Source organism: Carassius gibelio, chromosome A17 (genome assembly GCF_023724105.1).
Source record: "Carassius gibelio isolate Cgi1373 ecotype wild population from Czech Republic chromosome A17, carGib1.2-hapl.c, whole genome shotgun sequence".
Lineage (NCBI taxonomy): Eukaryota > Metazoa > Chordata > Actinopteri > Cypriniformes > Cyprinidae > Carassius > Carassius gibelio.
The window spans coordinates 27,289,360-27,307,926 of record NC_068387.1 but is presented as its reverse complement, the minus strand read 5'-3'; the positions used below and the strand labels follow the sequence as shown (position 1 = coordinate 27,307,926).

The following is an 18,567-nucleotide window of genomic DNA, read 5'->3' as shown; positions in this document are numbered from 1 at the left end:
ATCTGACATGATTCAGCACAACTCTATTCCTGATGAGGATTTGTACAAAGCTTACATTTTGTATCGTTTCTTCCAACATGGAAAATAAATGGTGGCACATTCACATTTATAAAGTTATTTTTATTGATTTGTTATTAAATGCATGGATTGAAGGAAATTATTTACTTGCAAAAACAAAAATTTGAAGCTTAAACTGTTCTCTGGTATACAATATAAGGTAAATATTCAGAAGGCGACTGAAAGCGCTGTGTGATGTGCTCTCAGCAGAAATCATCCAGAATCCAGAGCTTCACTTCTTCTTCGCTGCTAACAGGTTTGGAGCAGAAACCTTGACCTTCCCAGGCATGTTTCTGGACAGATCTGTGTCCTGTAAAACAGCAGCGTTTCATGATCTGACGTCACACAGCATCCGTTCAACGCTCAGACTCAGGAAACATCAGCTTCTAATACCTTTATGCTCCTGAATAAATCCTTCTCTCGAGCGCTGGTGTCTTTCCCTCGGACGAAGCTCATCACGGCGGTGCGGGCGGCTGCGGTCACACATCACACTCAGTACATTTACAGACAGAGTTATAACACTGAACTTCTACAGTAACACCAGCTTTACCTTTCCCCTTTTTCTGAGTGCCTGGAGTTAGTTTGACTTTGTACCTGGAGTGAAGACATAGTTTTTATAGCTCCGAGGTGATGATGTTAATCGTGATCTGATCAGTGTTTGTTGGGAACGTACTTGTAGTTGGAGAGCGCCATGTACGGAGCACACACCGGCACCGCGAACATCAACACATCGTCCAGATGAGGCAGACCGGTCAACGAGTCCAGGATGTTTTCAGCATCCTAAGATGAGAAGATTTCAATCAGTAATGAGTCATTGGTGATTGTGTTTGTTTAATTAAAAATCATGATTAAAACAACGTAAATTTGATCAATCTTGCCAATTAATCAGCAGAACCGAACGCTAATTTAAGTAAATGCACTTCAATTTTAAAGTGTCCTGATGATCACTGCGATCACCGGCCAATAGAAACAGTTTCTGTTTTAATATTGATCTTAAATAAAAGACAAGATTTGATCTGTTTATCAAACTTCAAAGAACTATAAAACCCACGGTTCTTCTCCACAGATTAACAGAAGGGAGATAAATTGAGTTGTGAGTGTCAGGATCCACCGGAGCTACTGTTGTGAAGCTTCTATTAATTAAAGTCAGGATACTGGGACCAAGAATATCACAAATGTTCTTTACTAATCTTGATGGAATAACACACCTAACACAGTTTGCAGGTTATAATCGCCCAACTAGCTCAGATAGACAGTTAAGATGAACGAACACTTTACACTGATGCTTCTCTTCTTCTCAGACGGCTGAAGGCTTTCAGATCAAGACACACATGATTGACGGTGGAGGCAGGAAGTTTAAATTCCTCTTCCTGTTTAGTGTGTGCACTCACCTCAGCAACAGGGTTCTCCACGTCCTCCGTCTCCTGCAACACAATCACACGCTCTTCATTCACAGATCACACATCTACAGTTCTTCATGTGTCAGAGATCAGATCCTGAACCAGTGCTCGCACCTTGACGTCTGGATCTGCTTCTGATGGATCTTCAGCTTCAGCATCTTCCTTCTTCTGCACGAGGATTTCAGCTTTGGGCTTCACGACTTCTTTCTGTTGAGCTTGAGGTTTCTTTACTGCCACTTCTTTCATTTTTCCTTTCTTGCCCTTCTTTACCTTTTCCTCTTTACTGGATCCTGCGGACTGTTTTCAGTGAGTGTGAACGACAGATGCATTTCTGTATGTGTGTGTGTGTGTGTGAACGTGTGTGTCTGTGTGTGTGCGTGAGTGTGTGTGAGTGTGTCTGTGTGAGTGTGTGTGTGTGTGTGTGTGTCTGTGTTTGTGAGTGTGTGTCTGTGTGTGTGTGAGATGTTCAGGTACTGGATCTCAGGAGACACTTACCCCCAACAGCTTCATCATGATCTCTCGGTCCTCTTCATCCTGGTCTTTGTATTTGTCCTTCATCTTCTTCAGTTTGTTCTGGGAAAAGCAGTCAAAGCGTCATCATGTGACACGTGAACACGTGACTGTATGTTACACGTGAAGTGGTTTATAACCTTCTGTCCTCTCTTCAGCGGCTGATTGGCCGATCCGTTGCTGCACGCCTGCGTCACGCTGGGAGCTTCCGGAGGTTTGGAGTCGGATTCCTCCGGATCATCCGTGTTCTCCGGCTTCTGCTTCTTCTTCATGTCCCTGATGACAGCGATGGCAGATTTACTGGTTCAGCTGATCTAACGGTCTTTAACTCTTAGTATTCAGTGTTACAGCTCTGACTGCACTGTCAGATTAGAATAGAAACAGAACGCTTCTGAATAATGACTCCGTCTTCTGTAGAGCTGCTTTACAGCTGAAATGAGTTTGTTTCATAGTTAACTTATTGAAACAGGAACTATTAGCTTTTCTTGACACTTAAAGTGGTTTACAGGATATTAAAGGTTATATTAAGGGTTAAATTAATAATTGAATTAAAGATTGAGTTAAATGATGACACCAGTTTCCTCTCATATGTGATGGAGTGTGCCTCACTGATTCTGTGTATCTGTGTTGTGAAGGACAGGTGACTGGTGTCTCTAGCGTCTCACCTGCGCTGTTTGGCCGTCAGGTGCTTCTTCCCTTGAGTCTCTGTGTTCACCTGCAGCACAGACGCATCTGTTAACCCTCGCTTGACCTGAAGCAGTGTCACATGACCTGACCGTCTCTAACTCACCTGATGGGAATCGTCCTGTTTGAAAGCGTGGCTCTGAAGAGTCCTGTGGAGAGAGACAGACGGACTCTAAACATCCGCTGGTTTCACACGGCTGGAGAACAGAGAGAGGTGTGAGCGTCACCTGTTGGGCTGCAGGTGAGACAATGAGATGCTGGTGTCTGGAAAACTGATCTCGCTCTGATCTTCTTCTTCTGCTGCGTTCTCTTCCTCGGCCGGCTGCTCGTCCGTCTCGCTGCACCTCTGCTCCTCGTCCTCGTCTCTGATGTTCGTCTCACATGAGGTCATCTCATCTGGCGTCCCGCTGGACTCCCGCCGCTCCTCGCCCTCGTTCCCACTGTCCTCATCTGAGACACAATCAACCACAGAGCGTCTGATCATCTGACAGAAGGCTGGACACTGATGATGATGTTTGTGAACGTGTGCTGAACCTAAGAGTTCTTCTCCTTCCTCCAGGAGATCCGCGGTGCTGGAGGTCACGTCCTCTTCCTCCTCATCCACAGTCTTCGTCTTCCTCTCTCCACGATGCCTAAAAACACTCTGATCATCGACCTACAATCACAGATGCAGAGAGACTGGAGAACTGAAGGAGTGACATCACGAGTGTTGATCACATGAGCGCTGATCACTCACGATCTCTGAACTCTCAGCTTGACTGCACAGACACTATCAGAAGAGAACTATAATAATAATAATAATAATAATACTAATTCATCACATTTATATAACGCTCTTCATTATCAGGGGGTATCTCCTCATGCACCACCAGAACTGAACTGACTTTAACTGAAATGCTTACTATTGTCCTCCAAACACTGTTCTACAGCAGAATTTGTATTAATTTGCATTATTAACACACTATTTTCTTGTTTATCACTGTAAATCTGCTTTGACACAGTCTGTACTGTATAAAGCGCTACACAAATAAGACTTTCCCTGCCATTGAGGGAATGTGCATCTTCCTGGAAGTGTTTTCAGTGTTATACAGTAGGAGGCGCTATTACACATCTTCTGAAAGAGCACTGACTCTGGATCCTAACACCGTGAAGAAGAAGCAGGAACAATGATGGCAGGTGCACATGTAAACGTGTGTCTATCTTTCTCAAGCAGAAGAGCTTGGAGTGTTTACAATCATCCGGGTTTGAATCACGCTCAAATTGATTTGATTTTGATTATTGATATTTACACTGAAGCTGGCAGGCGGCTACGGTAAGAGCGTGACGTGTGATTATGATGGGATTGTTTTGTGTCAGCGACGTCTTTACCTTAAACAGAAACCCAAAGCCCATGATCAGATACGAAGGAGGCAAAAAGTTTTTCTTCCCTGTTGAAAAGTGACACAAAACATCAATTGTTTCATTTTGCAAACTTTTAAACAAGATATGAAGCAACTGTAGTTTTGGTCGTGTGATCCAGACACTAATATATTCATATCTCCGTGTAATGAAGCTGAACTCCCGGACGAACGCTGCACAGTAATATTCACCTCTGATCATGAAGCTGCCCGTGGTCAGATATTCTCCTGTCGGAGCGGTTTTGGACACCTGTGTGACAGGAAGCACATGAGCGTCTGAACTCAGCGACACCGGCTTGTGTGTGTGTGTGTGAGAGTGTGTGCGTGACTGTGTGTGTGCGTGTGAGTGTGTGTGCGTGTGTGTGTGTGAGAGTGAGAGTGAGAGTGTGTGTGTGTGTGTGTGTGTGAGAGTGAGAGTGTGTGTGTGTGTGTGTGTGTGTGCGTGACTGTGTGTGCGTGACTGTGTGTGTGTGTGTGTGAGTGTGTGTGTGTATGTGAGTGTGCGTGAGCGTGTGTGTGTGAGAGTGCGTGTGTGTGTGAGTGTGTGTGTGTGAGTGCGTGAGTGTGTGTGTGTGTGTCGCTCACCTGATGATGGTGAACCCACCACGCGCTGGTGATCACTTTAGCGTCCCACGCGGCGCTGTAGCACACGGCCATGGTCCCGGCCTCGGTGAGCGTCCGCGGAGGAACAGCTTCGCCTGAGAAACAGAAACACACTCCGTCACAGATCCTGAAGTGTGTCTGAAAGAGTTTCTCACACAAACATCACGACACGGCTCTGACTCCTGGAGGACACAAGCATTGTGTCAATGTTCGGAGAGACACCTGATCAGAATCACTTCAGCCGTTTCTATGAATGAAAATGTCTGCTCTGAACAAATGTTTTCTTAGTTCAGGACAATCTCCTCGTCTGAATCTGACAAACATCAGCTGCGGTTCCTCACCGGACGGGTTCTTGATCACGCAGCTCGTGGCTCCGTGCAGATCGGCGTGAACGTAAACATCTCCTGAGGAAACACATGGCACCACACGATTCAGAGAAACTCAAAGCCACAGCAAAGCATCATGGGAGCAGAGGAGGCGTGGGTCTGACCTGCTCTCAGGTAGCGCTTGACGATCATCTCGTTCTGCTGCTGGTCTCGTCCGGCGATGACCAGGTAGTTCTCAGAGCTGACGAACCACAGAAACTTCTCAAACCTGAACACAGACGTGCTGGATCAGAGAAACACACTCAACACACGAGCGGATCGACGGATGTTTGTCTTTACCAGTACACCTTCCTGGCCTTCTGGATGCTGGTCACGGTCTGCACTTCTTTCAGTGTCTGTTTGGTCTTTTTCTCAGCAGATTTGAAGGCCTTGAGTGGAGACAAACACAAAGCACACATTTAACAAACCTGCAGCCGAGACTAAACTCACGTGGTCCACCGCGAGTCACGTGTCTGCTCACTTTCTGTGCTGCTTCCACAGTTTTCTGCTCTTTCTTAGCCGCATTTCTCTTGCTGTCGTAATACCTGACGAGAGATTCATATTTCAGTAAAGGTGTCAGACACGAGCATCACATCTGATCGCAGGATCATGGGTAAACTCACTTCTTTGCATTGGCATAGGCCGAGAGATTCAGATCGACGTCCACCAGAACCGGTTTGTCCTTGTCGAATTTTCCTTTCTGTCTTTTGTCTTTGTTCTTACCCTTTTTCCCCATCTGTGCTTCTGATGTCTCCGCAGGCTTCCTGGCGTCCGTGTCTTCTGCTTCTCCTTCCTCTGAACCAGCGTACGGGTTTCTGAAAGGGAGACGAGGATCCAGTCAGACGAAGACATCATGAAGAGGAATCTGATGCTGTGTGTGGAAGCGCTCACTTCAGGAGCATGGTGATGTGATTGCTCTGCAGCTTGAGCTCTTTAATGGCACAGGCCACAGGATCTCCGGCCGCCTGAGCCTCCTTCACGATCTGACCGATCTCGGCCCAGTCCACCTGATTGGCCAGAGCGCTGCGCACCACCTGAAGAGCTCGGTCCACTATGTGAAGGTTCATCTCCACCAGCTCTCCCTTCAGACGGTCCACTTCCTACAACAGCAGACAAAACCAGATCTTCTAGAGCAGGGAGACAATCTCAGTTAGTTCTGTTCCTGCTCCAACACACTCACACACACTCACTCATGCATACTCACACACACTCACTCATGCATACTCACACACACTCACTCACTCATGCATACTCACACACACACACTCATGCATACTCACACACACTCACTCATGCATACTCACACACACACACACTCACTCATGCATACTCACACACACACACTCACTTATGCATACTCACACACACTCACTCATGCATACTCACACACACTCACTCATGCATACTTACACACACTCACGCATACTCACACACACTCACTCACACACACACTCACTCATGCATACTCACACACACACTCACTCATGCATACTCACACACACACACTCACTCATGCATACTCACACACACACACTCATGCATACTCACACACACTCACTCATGCATACTTACACACACTCACGCATACTCACACACACTCACTCACACACACACTCACTCATGCATACTCACACACACACTCACTCATGCATACTCACACACACACACTCACTCATGCATACTCACACACACACACTCATGCATACTCACACACACTCACTCATGCATACTCACACACACTCACTCATGCATACTTACACACACTCACGCATACTCACACACACTCACTCACACACACACTCACTCATGCATACTCACACACACACTCACTCATGCATACTCACACACACACACACACTCACTCATGCATACTCACACACACACACTCACTCATGCATACTCACACACACACACTCACTCATGCATACTCACACACACACACTCACTCATGCATACTCACACACACACACTCACTCATGCATACTCACACACACACCCACTCATGCATACTCACACACACACACACTCATGCATACTCACACACACACACTCACTCATGCATACTCACACACACACACACACACACACACTCACTCATGCATACTCACACTCACACACACACACACACTCACTCATGCATACTCACACACACACACACACTCACTCATGCATACTCACACACACACACTCACTCATGCATACTCACACACACACACTCACTCATGCATACTCACACACACACACTCACTCATGCATACTCACACACACACACTCACTCATGCATACTCACACACACACTCACTCATGCATACTCACACACACACACACTCATGCATACTCACACACACACACACACACACACACTCACTCATGCATACTCACACACACACACTCACTCATGCATACTCACACACACACACTCACTCATGCATACTCACACACACACACTCACTCATGCATACTCACACACACACACACACACACACACACACATGCATACTCACACACACACACTCACTCATGCATACTCACACACACACACACACACACACTCTCTCTCACACACACACACATACTCTCTCACACACACACACTCTCTCTCTCTCTCTCACACACACACTCTCTCTCTCTCTCTCTCTCTCACTCTCACACACTTTAGCTGGATCAGGTGTGTGTAATTAGGGTTGGAGCTAGACTCTGACCCTGTTCTAGTGGAGTATATCCACAGTTTAGAGACTATATGACAGTGAAGTGAGTCATGACACAAACACTGTTTAACTGTAGCTCTCTGTCTGCGTGACCTGAGCCTGATGAAGCGCCTCCAGCCGCTGCTCGTGATCTCGTCTCACGTTGTCCAGCTTCTTCAGCGCGTGCTTCTCCTGCTGCAGCGCTTTCACGTCCAGCTTCTGACTCTCCATCTTAGAGAAGAACTCATCGACTGCCTGAGATCCAAACCAGACGCCGAGACACACAGACGAAAGAAGACTGCGTTCTTAACTCTTTTTACAAAAACAGCCTTGAATAGTTCTGCTCTAAACCACTAGAAATATCTGCTTCTGTGCCTTCTGACCACACGGCAAACACTGCTCTTCTTCCTCGGTGGGTTTGCCTTGTTTTCAGATGATTAAATCAAGATACGTTTGGAGAAGCACAGTGACAGAAAATAAGAAGTCTTGTTCTCTGCAAAACTGATCAACATGGAGTGGGTTTATGATTAAAGCATCAAAAATCTGCTAATAGGGTTAGAAAAATAAATTAATTCCAAAGGAAAGTTTTCTGACCTCACCGACAGATTAGTTTCAATCATAATCTCACTTAATTTTGTACAATTTGTCAAGAATTCATTTACACTAGCATCAGTAAAGATGTCTTGATTTTAGGGTTAGGGTTAGATATTTGTAAAACAAGACAAAGATTCAGAGGAAGACAAGTCTTAGTTTAAATGAATGTTTATGATACCTATATATATATTTTTTTAAATGAGAAACATCTTGCCGATTCTGATTTAGGCCATTAACACACGAGCACAAACCTTGTTAAAAGACTCTAACTCAACAGAGCGGCTTTTTTCATGCTGACAAAACAGAAATGGATGAAATTCTTCATATCTGTTAAACAACAGAGGATTCATTATTGCACAGTAAAGCTCTGTTTATCAACAGTGTTATGAATATGATGGAGGAAAGAAGATCATCATACGTCAGCAGCTCTTCCTCAGCTTCATCTGGACACATGCTGGGCTTCTTCTCACTTTTCTGAATGATGTAGCCCTGAGAGTGGACAGACGTGAACAGACGAGCGTTCAGACACAGGTTAGGAGTATGTTCTCTTCATCGTTCATAAGACACACTCACTCTTCCGCTGAAGTTGGCAGTTTTCTCCATATAGTCTTCAGCCATCTGCAAGGCCTCCAGGATCTTCGGACTTACTGCAAAAGACAAAGTGACCATCTGATTGCTTCTGGATCTTCTCAAAGCGGTGCCTGCACTGGTACATGATGTTCAGGAGGATCTTACCCTGCGTGACTTCAGACTGGCTGTCCACTTTACAGAGGCCTGGTAACCCGACCGCCATGAGACAGTGTTCGATGAGCGAGCCGCCGTACGCTGCACAAACACACAACATGATCAGCACAGCCTGTGTGTGTGTGTGTGTGTAACAGTCCTTTACAATGACACATAAAGCACGTGACATACGCAGGTGAGGATTCAGAATCCTTTTCACTTGTTCTCCGCTCTGAGCTGCAGACAGGATCTCCGTGAGCCTGAGAAGAGAAACACGAGCCGTGGTCATCCGTCATGATAAACACACAGCTGTACACGCATGTGGCGTGACGTGTACCTGGCCAGGCTGATGAGCGGCTCCTGCGGTCTGGCGTTCTCCACGGGATACCGCTCCCTCACAGCGATCTTCACGTCCTCGGCCTCAGCGGTGCGGAAGCGCAGAAGATTCAGGATCATGAACTGATGGTCCGTCAGGATGATGTTTCCCTGAGAACACACACACACACACACACATATATATATCAGTGATTCTGGAACGTTCTGCAGCTGCTGTGTGTGATGGTAACTCAGTTGTTGTCAGGGACAGTGTTGATGAAGTGAATGAAGCTCTTACTCGGTCGTACAGCTCCAGGATCAGATGATACGCTGCCTCGTCCGATCCGAACTGAATGTCCACGATTCTGTCCACACCCAGCTGCTTGACGTGCACCAGACGCCTGGACTTCAGGTGCTTCCGACACTGACAGGATCACACACACACACACACACTCAGTGAAACCAGTTATGGGCTTATGGATTACTGTTAATAATGATGAGATTCTGTACCTTCATGGCGAATCCAGACGGCATCATGTTCTTGGGCCAGTCAAACTCAGTGCAGTGGATCCTGATGCCAGACTCGATCAACAGCACCGCTTTACAGTCCGGCCTGAGACACAGCATCACACACGTGTGTGTCATACATACAGCATCACACACGTGTGTGTCATACATACAGCATCACACACGTGTGTGTCATACATACAGCATCACACATTTATAGCTTACTGTACTTCAATTCTGTCTCTTCCCCACAAGTGTTGTCAGTAAAGAAGTGTGTGTGTGTGTGTGTGTGTGTGTGTGTGAATAGTGTGTGTGTGTGTGTAAGACTCACTTCTGCAGCTTGATCAGGTATGTTTTAGTATCGATGTCATAGACGTTGTTGACTCTCATCCCGACACACCTGTGAACGAACACACACACACACACACACACACACACACACACACACACACACACGCATCATCATCAGTTTTATTAATACAACAGGTAAACCTGATCACAACAATCACATTACTGACGATATTACAGTTCTTACTTCGCATTGATTTCTGCAATCACCGCCCTAATATCCACCGTGTTAAACCTGCTCTTCATGATTGATTATGAATTATGAAAACAAACTCTAAGTTCACACATCTGACACGACGGGCTCCGCGCTGATTGTGCGCATGCGCATCTGTCTGTCTACGGAAGCCTGTTTGCGTTTTTTCCGGAACGAGCCGTAAATACAATAATTTTACACGATTGAAAAAAAAATCAAACAGAACGATATTTAAACCCGATAATAGTAATAATTATGATGATAATAATAACACAGATGTAAAACACGACGTGGTGATGCGACAGCTGTTCGGTTTATTTATTTAGATTCACGAAACGCGTTGAAATGAGTCTGGAGCGGGAACGCACTCGATCCGAGCACAAGACTCTGTCTCTGTCACACAGAGGTGAGGATTAATCTGAGATATCGATGATATGAATGTGATATTAACGGTGATCGGTGAAGAGCGCGACCTCTGGCTGCGGGTCAGGGTTCAGGCGCGCGTCGTTGCCATGGAGACCGAAGGCGCTGACGCTTCACCGATCGATGAAACGAATCTGTAGCGAATCAAAGCTTGTTTTTGTTCTGATTAAAGGAGAATCAAAGCTTGTTTTTGTTCTGATTAAAGGAGAATCAAAGCTTGTTTTTGTTCTGATTAAAGGAGAATCAAAGCTGACATGCGACGGAACGCCTGAGGAATGAACAGTAAGAGCCGCTTCTGTTCGCTCTGCTGATCATCTTTCATGTGTTTCACTCCGATTTACTGTAGATTACAGAACCATCCGGAAGATCGGAGAGGGAACGTTTTCTGAAGTTATGAAGGTCCAGAGTCTGAAGGACGGAAAACTTTACGCCTGTAAAACCATGAAACAACCCATCGAGAGGTATGACGTCACTAGTCACTGACCGTGATCTCCGGGTCACATGTTTAACCCTCGTAGTGTGTGTGTGTGTGTGTGTGTGTGTGTGTGTGTGAGTGTGTGTGTGAGTGTGTGTGTTTGCTCTTGTTTTTGTATCATATCAAGATTCAGGACACAAATCTGTATAATGACATGGGTATGACACAGGTATTACAAGGAGAGGGTGACTTATGAGGACATAACCCATGTCCCCATTTTTCGAAACGCTTATAAATCATACAGAATTAGTTTTTTTGAGAAAGTAAAAATGCACAAAGTTAAGAGAGTGTGTGTGTATATGTGTGTGTGTGTGTGTGGGGGGGGGGGGGGGTCAAGTCACCTTTAGTTATATAGCTCTTTTAACAATACAAATTGTAACAAAGCAACTGAACAGCATTCATTAGGAAAACAGTGTCTCAATAATGCAGAATGACAGTTAAAGGCAGTTCATCATTGAATTCAGTGATGTCATCTCTGTTCAGTTTAAATAGTTACTGTGCATTTATTTGCAATCAAGTCAACGATATCGCTGTAGATGAAGTGACCCCAACTAAGCAAGTCAGAGGCGACAGCGGCAAGGAACCGAAACTCCATCGGTGACAGAATGGAGAAAAAAACCTTGGGAGAAACCAGGCTCAGTTGGGGTCAGTTCTCCTCTGACCAGACGAAACCAGTAGTTCAATTCCAGGCTGCAGCAAAGTCAGATTGTGCAGAAGAATCATCTGTTTCCTGTGGTCTTGTCCTGGTGCTCCTCTGAGACGAGGTCTTTACAGGGGATCTGTATCTGGGCTCTAGTTGTCCTGGTCTCCGCTGTCTTTCAGGGCAGTAGAGGTCCTTTCTAGGTGCTGATCCACCATCTGGTCTGGATACGTACTGGATCCGGGTGACTGCAGTGACCCTCTGATCTGGACACAGACTGGATCTGGTGGCTACGGTGACCTCGGAACAAGAGAGAAACAGACAAATATTAGCGTAGATGCCATTCTTCTAATGATGTAGCAAGTACATCGGGTGTTATGGGAAGTGTTTCCGGTTCCGGTTTACCTAATTAATGCAGCCTAAAAATCCTTTAACGGATTTGGATATTAAAAGCATATTAGTGTGTTCACACACACACACACACACTCACTTACACACTCACAAACATAGACACGCCCACACTCTCTCTCACACACACTCACACACACCTAATTAATGCAGCCTAAAAATCCTTTAACGGATTTGGATACTAAAAGCATATTAGTATGTTATGTGTAAGCCAGGTTAAAGAGATGGGTCTTTAATCTAGATTTAAACTGCAAGAGTGTGTCTGCCTCCCGAACAATGTTAGGTAGGTTATTCCAGAGTTTAGGAGCCAAATAGGAAAAGGATCTGCCGCCCGCAGTTGATTTTGATATTCTAGGTATTATCAAATTGCCTGAGTTTTGAGAACGTAGCGGACGTAGAGGAGTATAATGTAAAAGGAGCTCATTCAAATACTGAGGTGCTAAACCATTCAGGGCTTTTTAAGTAATAAGCAATATTTTAAAATCTATACGATGTTTGATAGGGAGCCAGTGCAGTGTGGACAGGACCGGGCTAATATGGTCATACTTCCTGGTTCTAGTAAGAACTCTTGCTGCTGCATTTTGGACTAGCTGTAGTTTGTTTACTAAGCGTGCAGAACAACCACCCAATAAAGCATTACAATAATCTAACCTTGAGGTCATAAATGCATGGATTAACATTTCTGCATTTGACATTGAGAGCATAGGCCGTAATTTAGATATATTTTTGAGATGGAAAAGTGCAGTTTTACAAATGCTAGAAACGTGGCTTTCTAAGGAAAGATTGCGATCAAATAGCACACCTAGGTTCCTAACTGATGACGAAGAATTGACAGAGCAGCCATCAAGTCTTAGACAGTGTTCTAGGTTATTACAAGCAGAGTTTTAAGGTCCTATAATTAACACCTCTGTTTTTTCAGAATTTAGCAGTAAGAAATTACTCGTCATACATTTTTTTATGCATTCCATTAGTTTTTCAAATTGTTGTGTTTCATCGGGCTGCGAGGAAATATAGAGCTGAGTATCATCAGCCTAACAGTGAAAGCTAACACCATGTTTCCTGATGATATCTCCCAAGGGTAACATATAAAGAGTGAAGAGTAGCGGCCCTAGTACTGAGCCTTGAGGTACTCCATACTGCAGCTGTGATCGATATGATACATCTTCATTCACTGCTACGAATTGATGTGTGTGAGTGTGTGTGTGTGAAAGAGAGATATTGAGTGTGTGTGAGAGAGAGAGTGTGTGTGTGTGTGTGTGTGTGTGAGGGATAAAAACACTGTTTTCATGTTCTCTGCTGCTCTTCTGACTCAGTGGTCTGGTTACAGTAATACTGTGTGTTGAATGTGTTGATTGTTGTCAGTGTGGATCAGGCTCACAGTCTCAGGGAGGTTCAAGCCATGAAGCGTTTGGGTCCCCATCCCAACATCCTGCAGCTTCATGAGCTCGTTTAGTGAGTATTAATGATCAGCTCGGTTCTAAATGAGTAAATGAACATTAATATGTGCTGAACTGAACACACACTCTGGTTTACAGTGATAAAGACACAGGAACGCTGTCACTCATCTGTGAACTCATGGACATGAACATATACGAGTTTATTAAAGGTACGGTACGGTGTTTGCTGTGGTGAACTTCTTTACACGGCAGTAAATATATCTTGTGATCCTACTCCAGGCCGCCAGTGTCCTCTAGCAGAGAGTAAAGTCAAGCACTACATGTTCCAGCTGTGCCGCTCTCTGGATCACATGCACAGGTGAAGTTCCTGAACACTCACACTCACTCACACACGCATAGACACGCCCACACTCACACACACACACACACACACTCACACTCACACTCACTCACACACGCATAGACACGCCCACACTCACACACACACACACACACACACACACACACACTCACACTCACTTACACACTCACACACATAGACACGCCCACACACTCTCTCTCTCACACACACACACACACACACACACGCATAGACACGCCCACACTCACACACACACACACTCACACACGCATAGACACGCCCACACTCACACTCACACACACACACACACACACACACACACACACACTCACACTCACTCACACACGCATAGACACGCCCACACTCACACACACACACACACACACACACACTCACACTCACTTACACACTCACACACATAGACACGCCCACACACTCTCTCTCTCACACACACACACACACACACACACGCATAGACACGCCCACACTCACACACACACACACTCACACACGCATAGACACGCCCACACTCACACACACACACACTCACTTACACACTCACACACATAGACATGCCCACACTCTCTCTCACACACACACACACGCCCACAATCTCACACACACACACTCACTTACACACTCACACACATAGACATGCCCACACTCTCGCGCACACACACACACACACACACACACACTCACTTACACACTCACAAACATAGACACGCCCACACTCTCTCTCACACACACACACAATCACTTACACACTCACACACGCATAGATATGCCCACTCTCATACACACACACACACACACACACACATGCATCAGCCTCTTCCTGTGAACAGCATTGACGTTTATCTGTTCTTTCTGAATGCAGTCAAGGCATATTCCACAGAGACGTGAAGCCTGAGAACATCTTGATCAAAGTGAGGCCATCCAGACTGTGATTTTTTTAAATCATGATTTGTTTGTGACAATAAGTGTGCATATGTTCAGTCACTTCTGCTGTCGCTCACAGAATGATGTGCTGAAGCTGGCAGACTTCGGCTCCTGCAGGAGCATCTTCTCCAGACCTCCTCACACGGAGTACATCTCCACACGCTGGTACCGAGCACCCGAGTGCCTGCTGACCGACGGACACTACTCCCAGAAGATGGACGTCTGGAGCGCCGGATGTGTCTTCTTCGAGATCCTCAGGTGCTTCCATCATGCCGTGAGCAGTGTGCCGTTTGTTCCTTGACTTTGCTGTCTTGTTCTAATAATGTTTTCATGTCTTCTAGTCTGAGCCCTTTATTCCCCGGCCGGAATGAGTTAGACCAGGTCAACAAGATCCACGATGTGCTGGGCACGCCGGACATCAAGCTGCTGCAGAAGTTCAAACAGTGAGAACAAACTCATCAAGACAATATTTCAGATACTACTACATACCTCTGCACTGTACACATGTACACAGTCACATGTAGACACAGACCAGACACACATCAGACACAGACCAGACACATGCGACAGAAAAAGTGATTATGAATATCTGATGATGATTGCTCCCGACTGTGATGATGTGTAAAATAATCTGTAGTTGTAATCTGTATCATTTAGAAACTAATGCCATTATCAAAATGAGAGAATGCTTAATTACCCAAGAGTTTAATTTTTAGCTAAAATAAGGTTTAATTCACAGTGTCAATTTTGTGTTGAAGGTCTCGTGCGATGCGCTTTGATTTCCCTCCTCGCAAAGGCTGTGGGATTTCCCATCTGATCCCTCAGTGCTCTGCAGCTGGGCTGTCTCTGCTGCACCAGATGCTGACCTATGACCCCGAGGAGCGCATTAGCGCCCGCGCAGCACTGCAGCACCCCTGCTTCAGAGACCTGCGGTACAAACACACCTCCAGACTGAAAGCATTTTAAAGCATCCAGCACTGTCTGAGCTCTTTCTGTGGTGTGTTTCCCTGCAGGATGTCTGAGAGGAAAGCAGTGAGTCTGCGGAAGGCACTCGGAGCTGTAGAAGGAGAATCCAGCGGGATTCCTGCATCCGTGGATCAGCTGTGGAGAATCGCGCGGCAGGGAAGACGACAGGTACCTCTTCACAGCATGGCAGTTTATGTTAGACAAAATAAAATTCCTTTGTTTGATATAAATAATGCACTAACTGTTTTTTAAGAAAATTGAAAATGTAAATCCCGTGGCAAAACAAATAGAGACATCATTAGCATAGCTGCTGATCCAACAAAAGTAAAATTAATTATTTTAACCCAAGCTAAAGAATAAGAATGCACATTTGATCAGATGCAACTACACTCACAATTTAAGAGATGCATAATGCGAATTTCGAATGCTTGGCGAAAGAGATGTGTTTTTAATCTAGATTTAAACAGAGAGAGTGTGTCTGAACCCCGAACATTATCAGGAAGGCTATTCCAGAGTTTGGGAGCCAAATGTGAAAAAGCTCTACCTCGTTTAGTGGACTTTGCTATCCTAGGAACTACCAAAAGTCCAGTGTTTTGTGACCTTAGGGAGCGTGATGGGTTGTAACGTGGTAGAAGGCTAATTAAGTACGCAGGAGCTAAACCATTTAGAGCCTTATAGGTAAGTAATGATAATCTGTAACTGATACGGAACTTAATAGGTAGCCAGTTTTACATTTTTAACACACTCTGTTAGCTTAGATACTTGGGAAGTTTCATCTGGTCTCGTTGAGATATATAGCTGAGTATCATCAGCATAACAGTGGAAGCTAATTCCGTTTATTTTTTATAAAATTACCAAGGGGCAACATGTATATTGAAAATAGAAGGGGACCTAGGACGGATCCTTGTGGCACTCCATATTTTACTGATGATAAATGAGATGACACCCCAATTAAATAAACAAAATGGTAGCGATCGGACAGGTGGGTTATAAACCATCTTAGAGCCTGCCCTTGAATACCTGTATAGTTTTGTAATCGATCTATGAGTATGTCATGATCTATGGTGTCGAACGCAGCACCAAGATCAAGTAAAACTAGAAATGAGATGCAGCCTTGATCTGACACAAGGAGCAGCAAAATCTAGTCTGTGATCGATCTGAGCAAACACTGAAGCACTTGAGATTAATCACATACATGCAACATAAACAGCATTTTATAACTGCACAAAATAACTGGACAGGTGAACTGTTGTGAACGCACTCTTTCCATCACAATGAGCAAAAACACAATGAAGAAAGAAAACGTAAAGCATTTGAACCTGTAATGTAAAACATTGAGCATTGCTCTCTCTCCTTCGACTGGAGGTCATTTTTGTTGTTGATTTCAATTAATACAAAAAAACCTTTGGATATTATTGAATTTTCAGTTATGTTTTGTCATCAGATAATGAACAGATTCATAAAATTCTATTTCAAATGGTTTTATCTTCTTTCATTGGAAAGAAATGTATTTTGACAGAGAAAGCAGTATAAAGAGTCAAATCTAAGCTCAGTTGTGATGAAATGTTTCAACTGTTCTCTGCAGCATCTCAAGTTCGCCGGTGACCCGCTCAGCCGACGAAACGCCTCGCATTTCCCTCTGGAGCTACCAAAACTCAATGTGGTGGGCCCCACGCCCAGCATCCCTTACCCAGTGTCCAGCTTCCCAGCGCTGACCGCTTCACACCGCGCCTCTCTGCCTGCCATCTCCAAGAAGTGCCACTCTCGTCTGGCTAAAGTAGTCACACCTTTACACCCGCTTCAGTCCTTTCATCTGATCTAGGACTGTCTTTGATCTGAATCTCTTTTCTTCTGATTTTAAAGCCCAAAGAAGAGCCACACCGTGTCAAGAGCTACTACATGCCTCCGCTGGAGCGCCGTCCAGACCAGTGCTGACCACTGAAGACATTCACACCCGCCGTCTGTCTCTGGTTCCAGTGGGCTGGCTTCAACAGACCAAAAACATCAAGAGTTAAATGTCACATTACATAATAAAAGTCACAAAGACACAAAGAAACATGCAGTTTTCAAACCAGTACAAGATGATATTTGCATGGGTTTCCTGGCTGACCATCTGTCTCAGATCATCTGACCTAACCGCAGTTTATTTGTTTCAGATTGTTGAAAGCAGATTCTATAGAAATGGATGTAACAAATGTAGAATGTGATTGTGCTGCTTTCCATTAGACCCAGAGCAGACCAATGAATCTCGAAACGAGACGGATTACAGCAGAGAGAGCACGTGCCATTCCAGCTGCGTATTCCTGGTGTTACTCTACTTTTATATTTGCACAGACTTTCGTGAATATTATGGGATGAAAGTTAAACAGGACCATGAGCAGCACTGGTTTGCTATTGAGAGACATTTCCACAAGTGGACTTCATAGTCGTGAATAAAGGTGTTTAACTGAACACTGCAGATAGCAATGCTTCGACAGCTCACTGTAGACATCTGATGTTTGTGATGCCTTTAAATGTCCTCGAACGCTAGCCGTCACGACACCAACACATCTTACCATTGGCCATAAACTCT

General features: G+C 45.0%; 2 protein-coding genes across 3 annotated transcripts; one reads left to right on the top strand and one right to left on the bottom strand.

Annotated features, from left to right (window-relative positions):
* Positions 1–99: 99 nt before the first annotated feature.
* LOC127933160 (ribosome quality control complex subunit NEMF) lies at positions 100–10,544 on the bottom strand. Its single transcript, XM_052529925.1, has 32 exons — positions 10,378–10,544; positions 10,174–10,242; positions 9,846–9,948; positions 9,634–9,759; positions 9,358–9,506; positions 9,213–9,280; positions 9,033–9,122; positions 8,871–8,944; positions 8,716–8,786; positions 8,549–8,624; positions 7,818–7,958; positions 5,908–6,116; positions 5,640–5,831; positions 5,498–5,561; positions 5,317–5,405; positions 5,142–5,245; positions 4,993–5,055; positions 4,634–4,746; positions 4,241–4,298; positions 4,020–4,078; positions 3,186–3,306; positions 2,879–3,101; positions 2,758–2,800; positions 2,633–2,682; positions 2,108–2,243; positions 1,953–2,030; positions 1,572–1,754; positions 1,449–1,481; positions 731–837; positions 608–651; positions 451–530; positions 100–367 (listed from the first exon to the last, which is right to left on the bottom strand). The coding sequence occupies exons 1-32, from the start codon at positions 10,434–10,436 to the stop codon at positions 290–292; spliced, it is 3,153 nt and encodes a 1,050-aa protein (XP_052385885.1). The 5' UTR covers positions 10,437–10,544; the 3' UTR covers positions 100–289.
* Positions 10,529–18,446, top strand: LOC127933171 (MAPK/MAK/MRK overlapping kinase). 2 transcript variants are annotated; one of them, XM_052529950.1, is made up of 12 exons: positions 10,529–10,789; positions 11,153–11,267; positions 13,692–13,781; positions 13,865–13,935; positions 14,006–14,084; positions 14,968–15,016; positions 15,109–15,287; positions 15,371–15,472; positions 15,788–15,961; positions 16,043–16,163; positions 17,581–17,772; positions 17,859–18,446. In XM_052529950.1, the coding sequence occupies exons 1-12, from the start codon at positions 10,729–10,731 to the stop codon at positions 17,928–17,930; spliced, it is 1,305 nt and encodes a 434-aa protein (XP_052385910.1). In that variant the 5' UTR covers positions 10,529–10,728; the 3' UTR covers positions 17,931–18,446. The 2 variants fall into 2 exon arrangements, with proteins under 2 accessions (XP_052385910.1, XP_052385911.1); XM_052529951.1 differs by having other exon boundaries at positions 10,567–11,088.
* Positions 18,447–18,567: the final 121 nt, after the last annotated feature.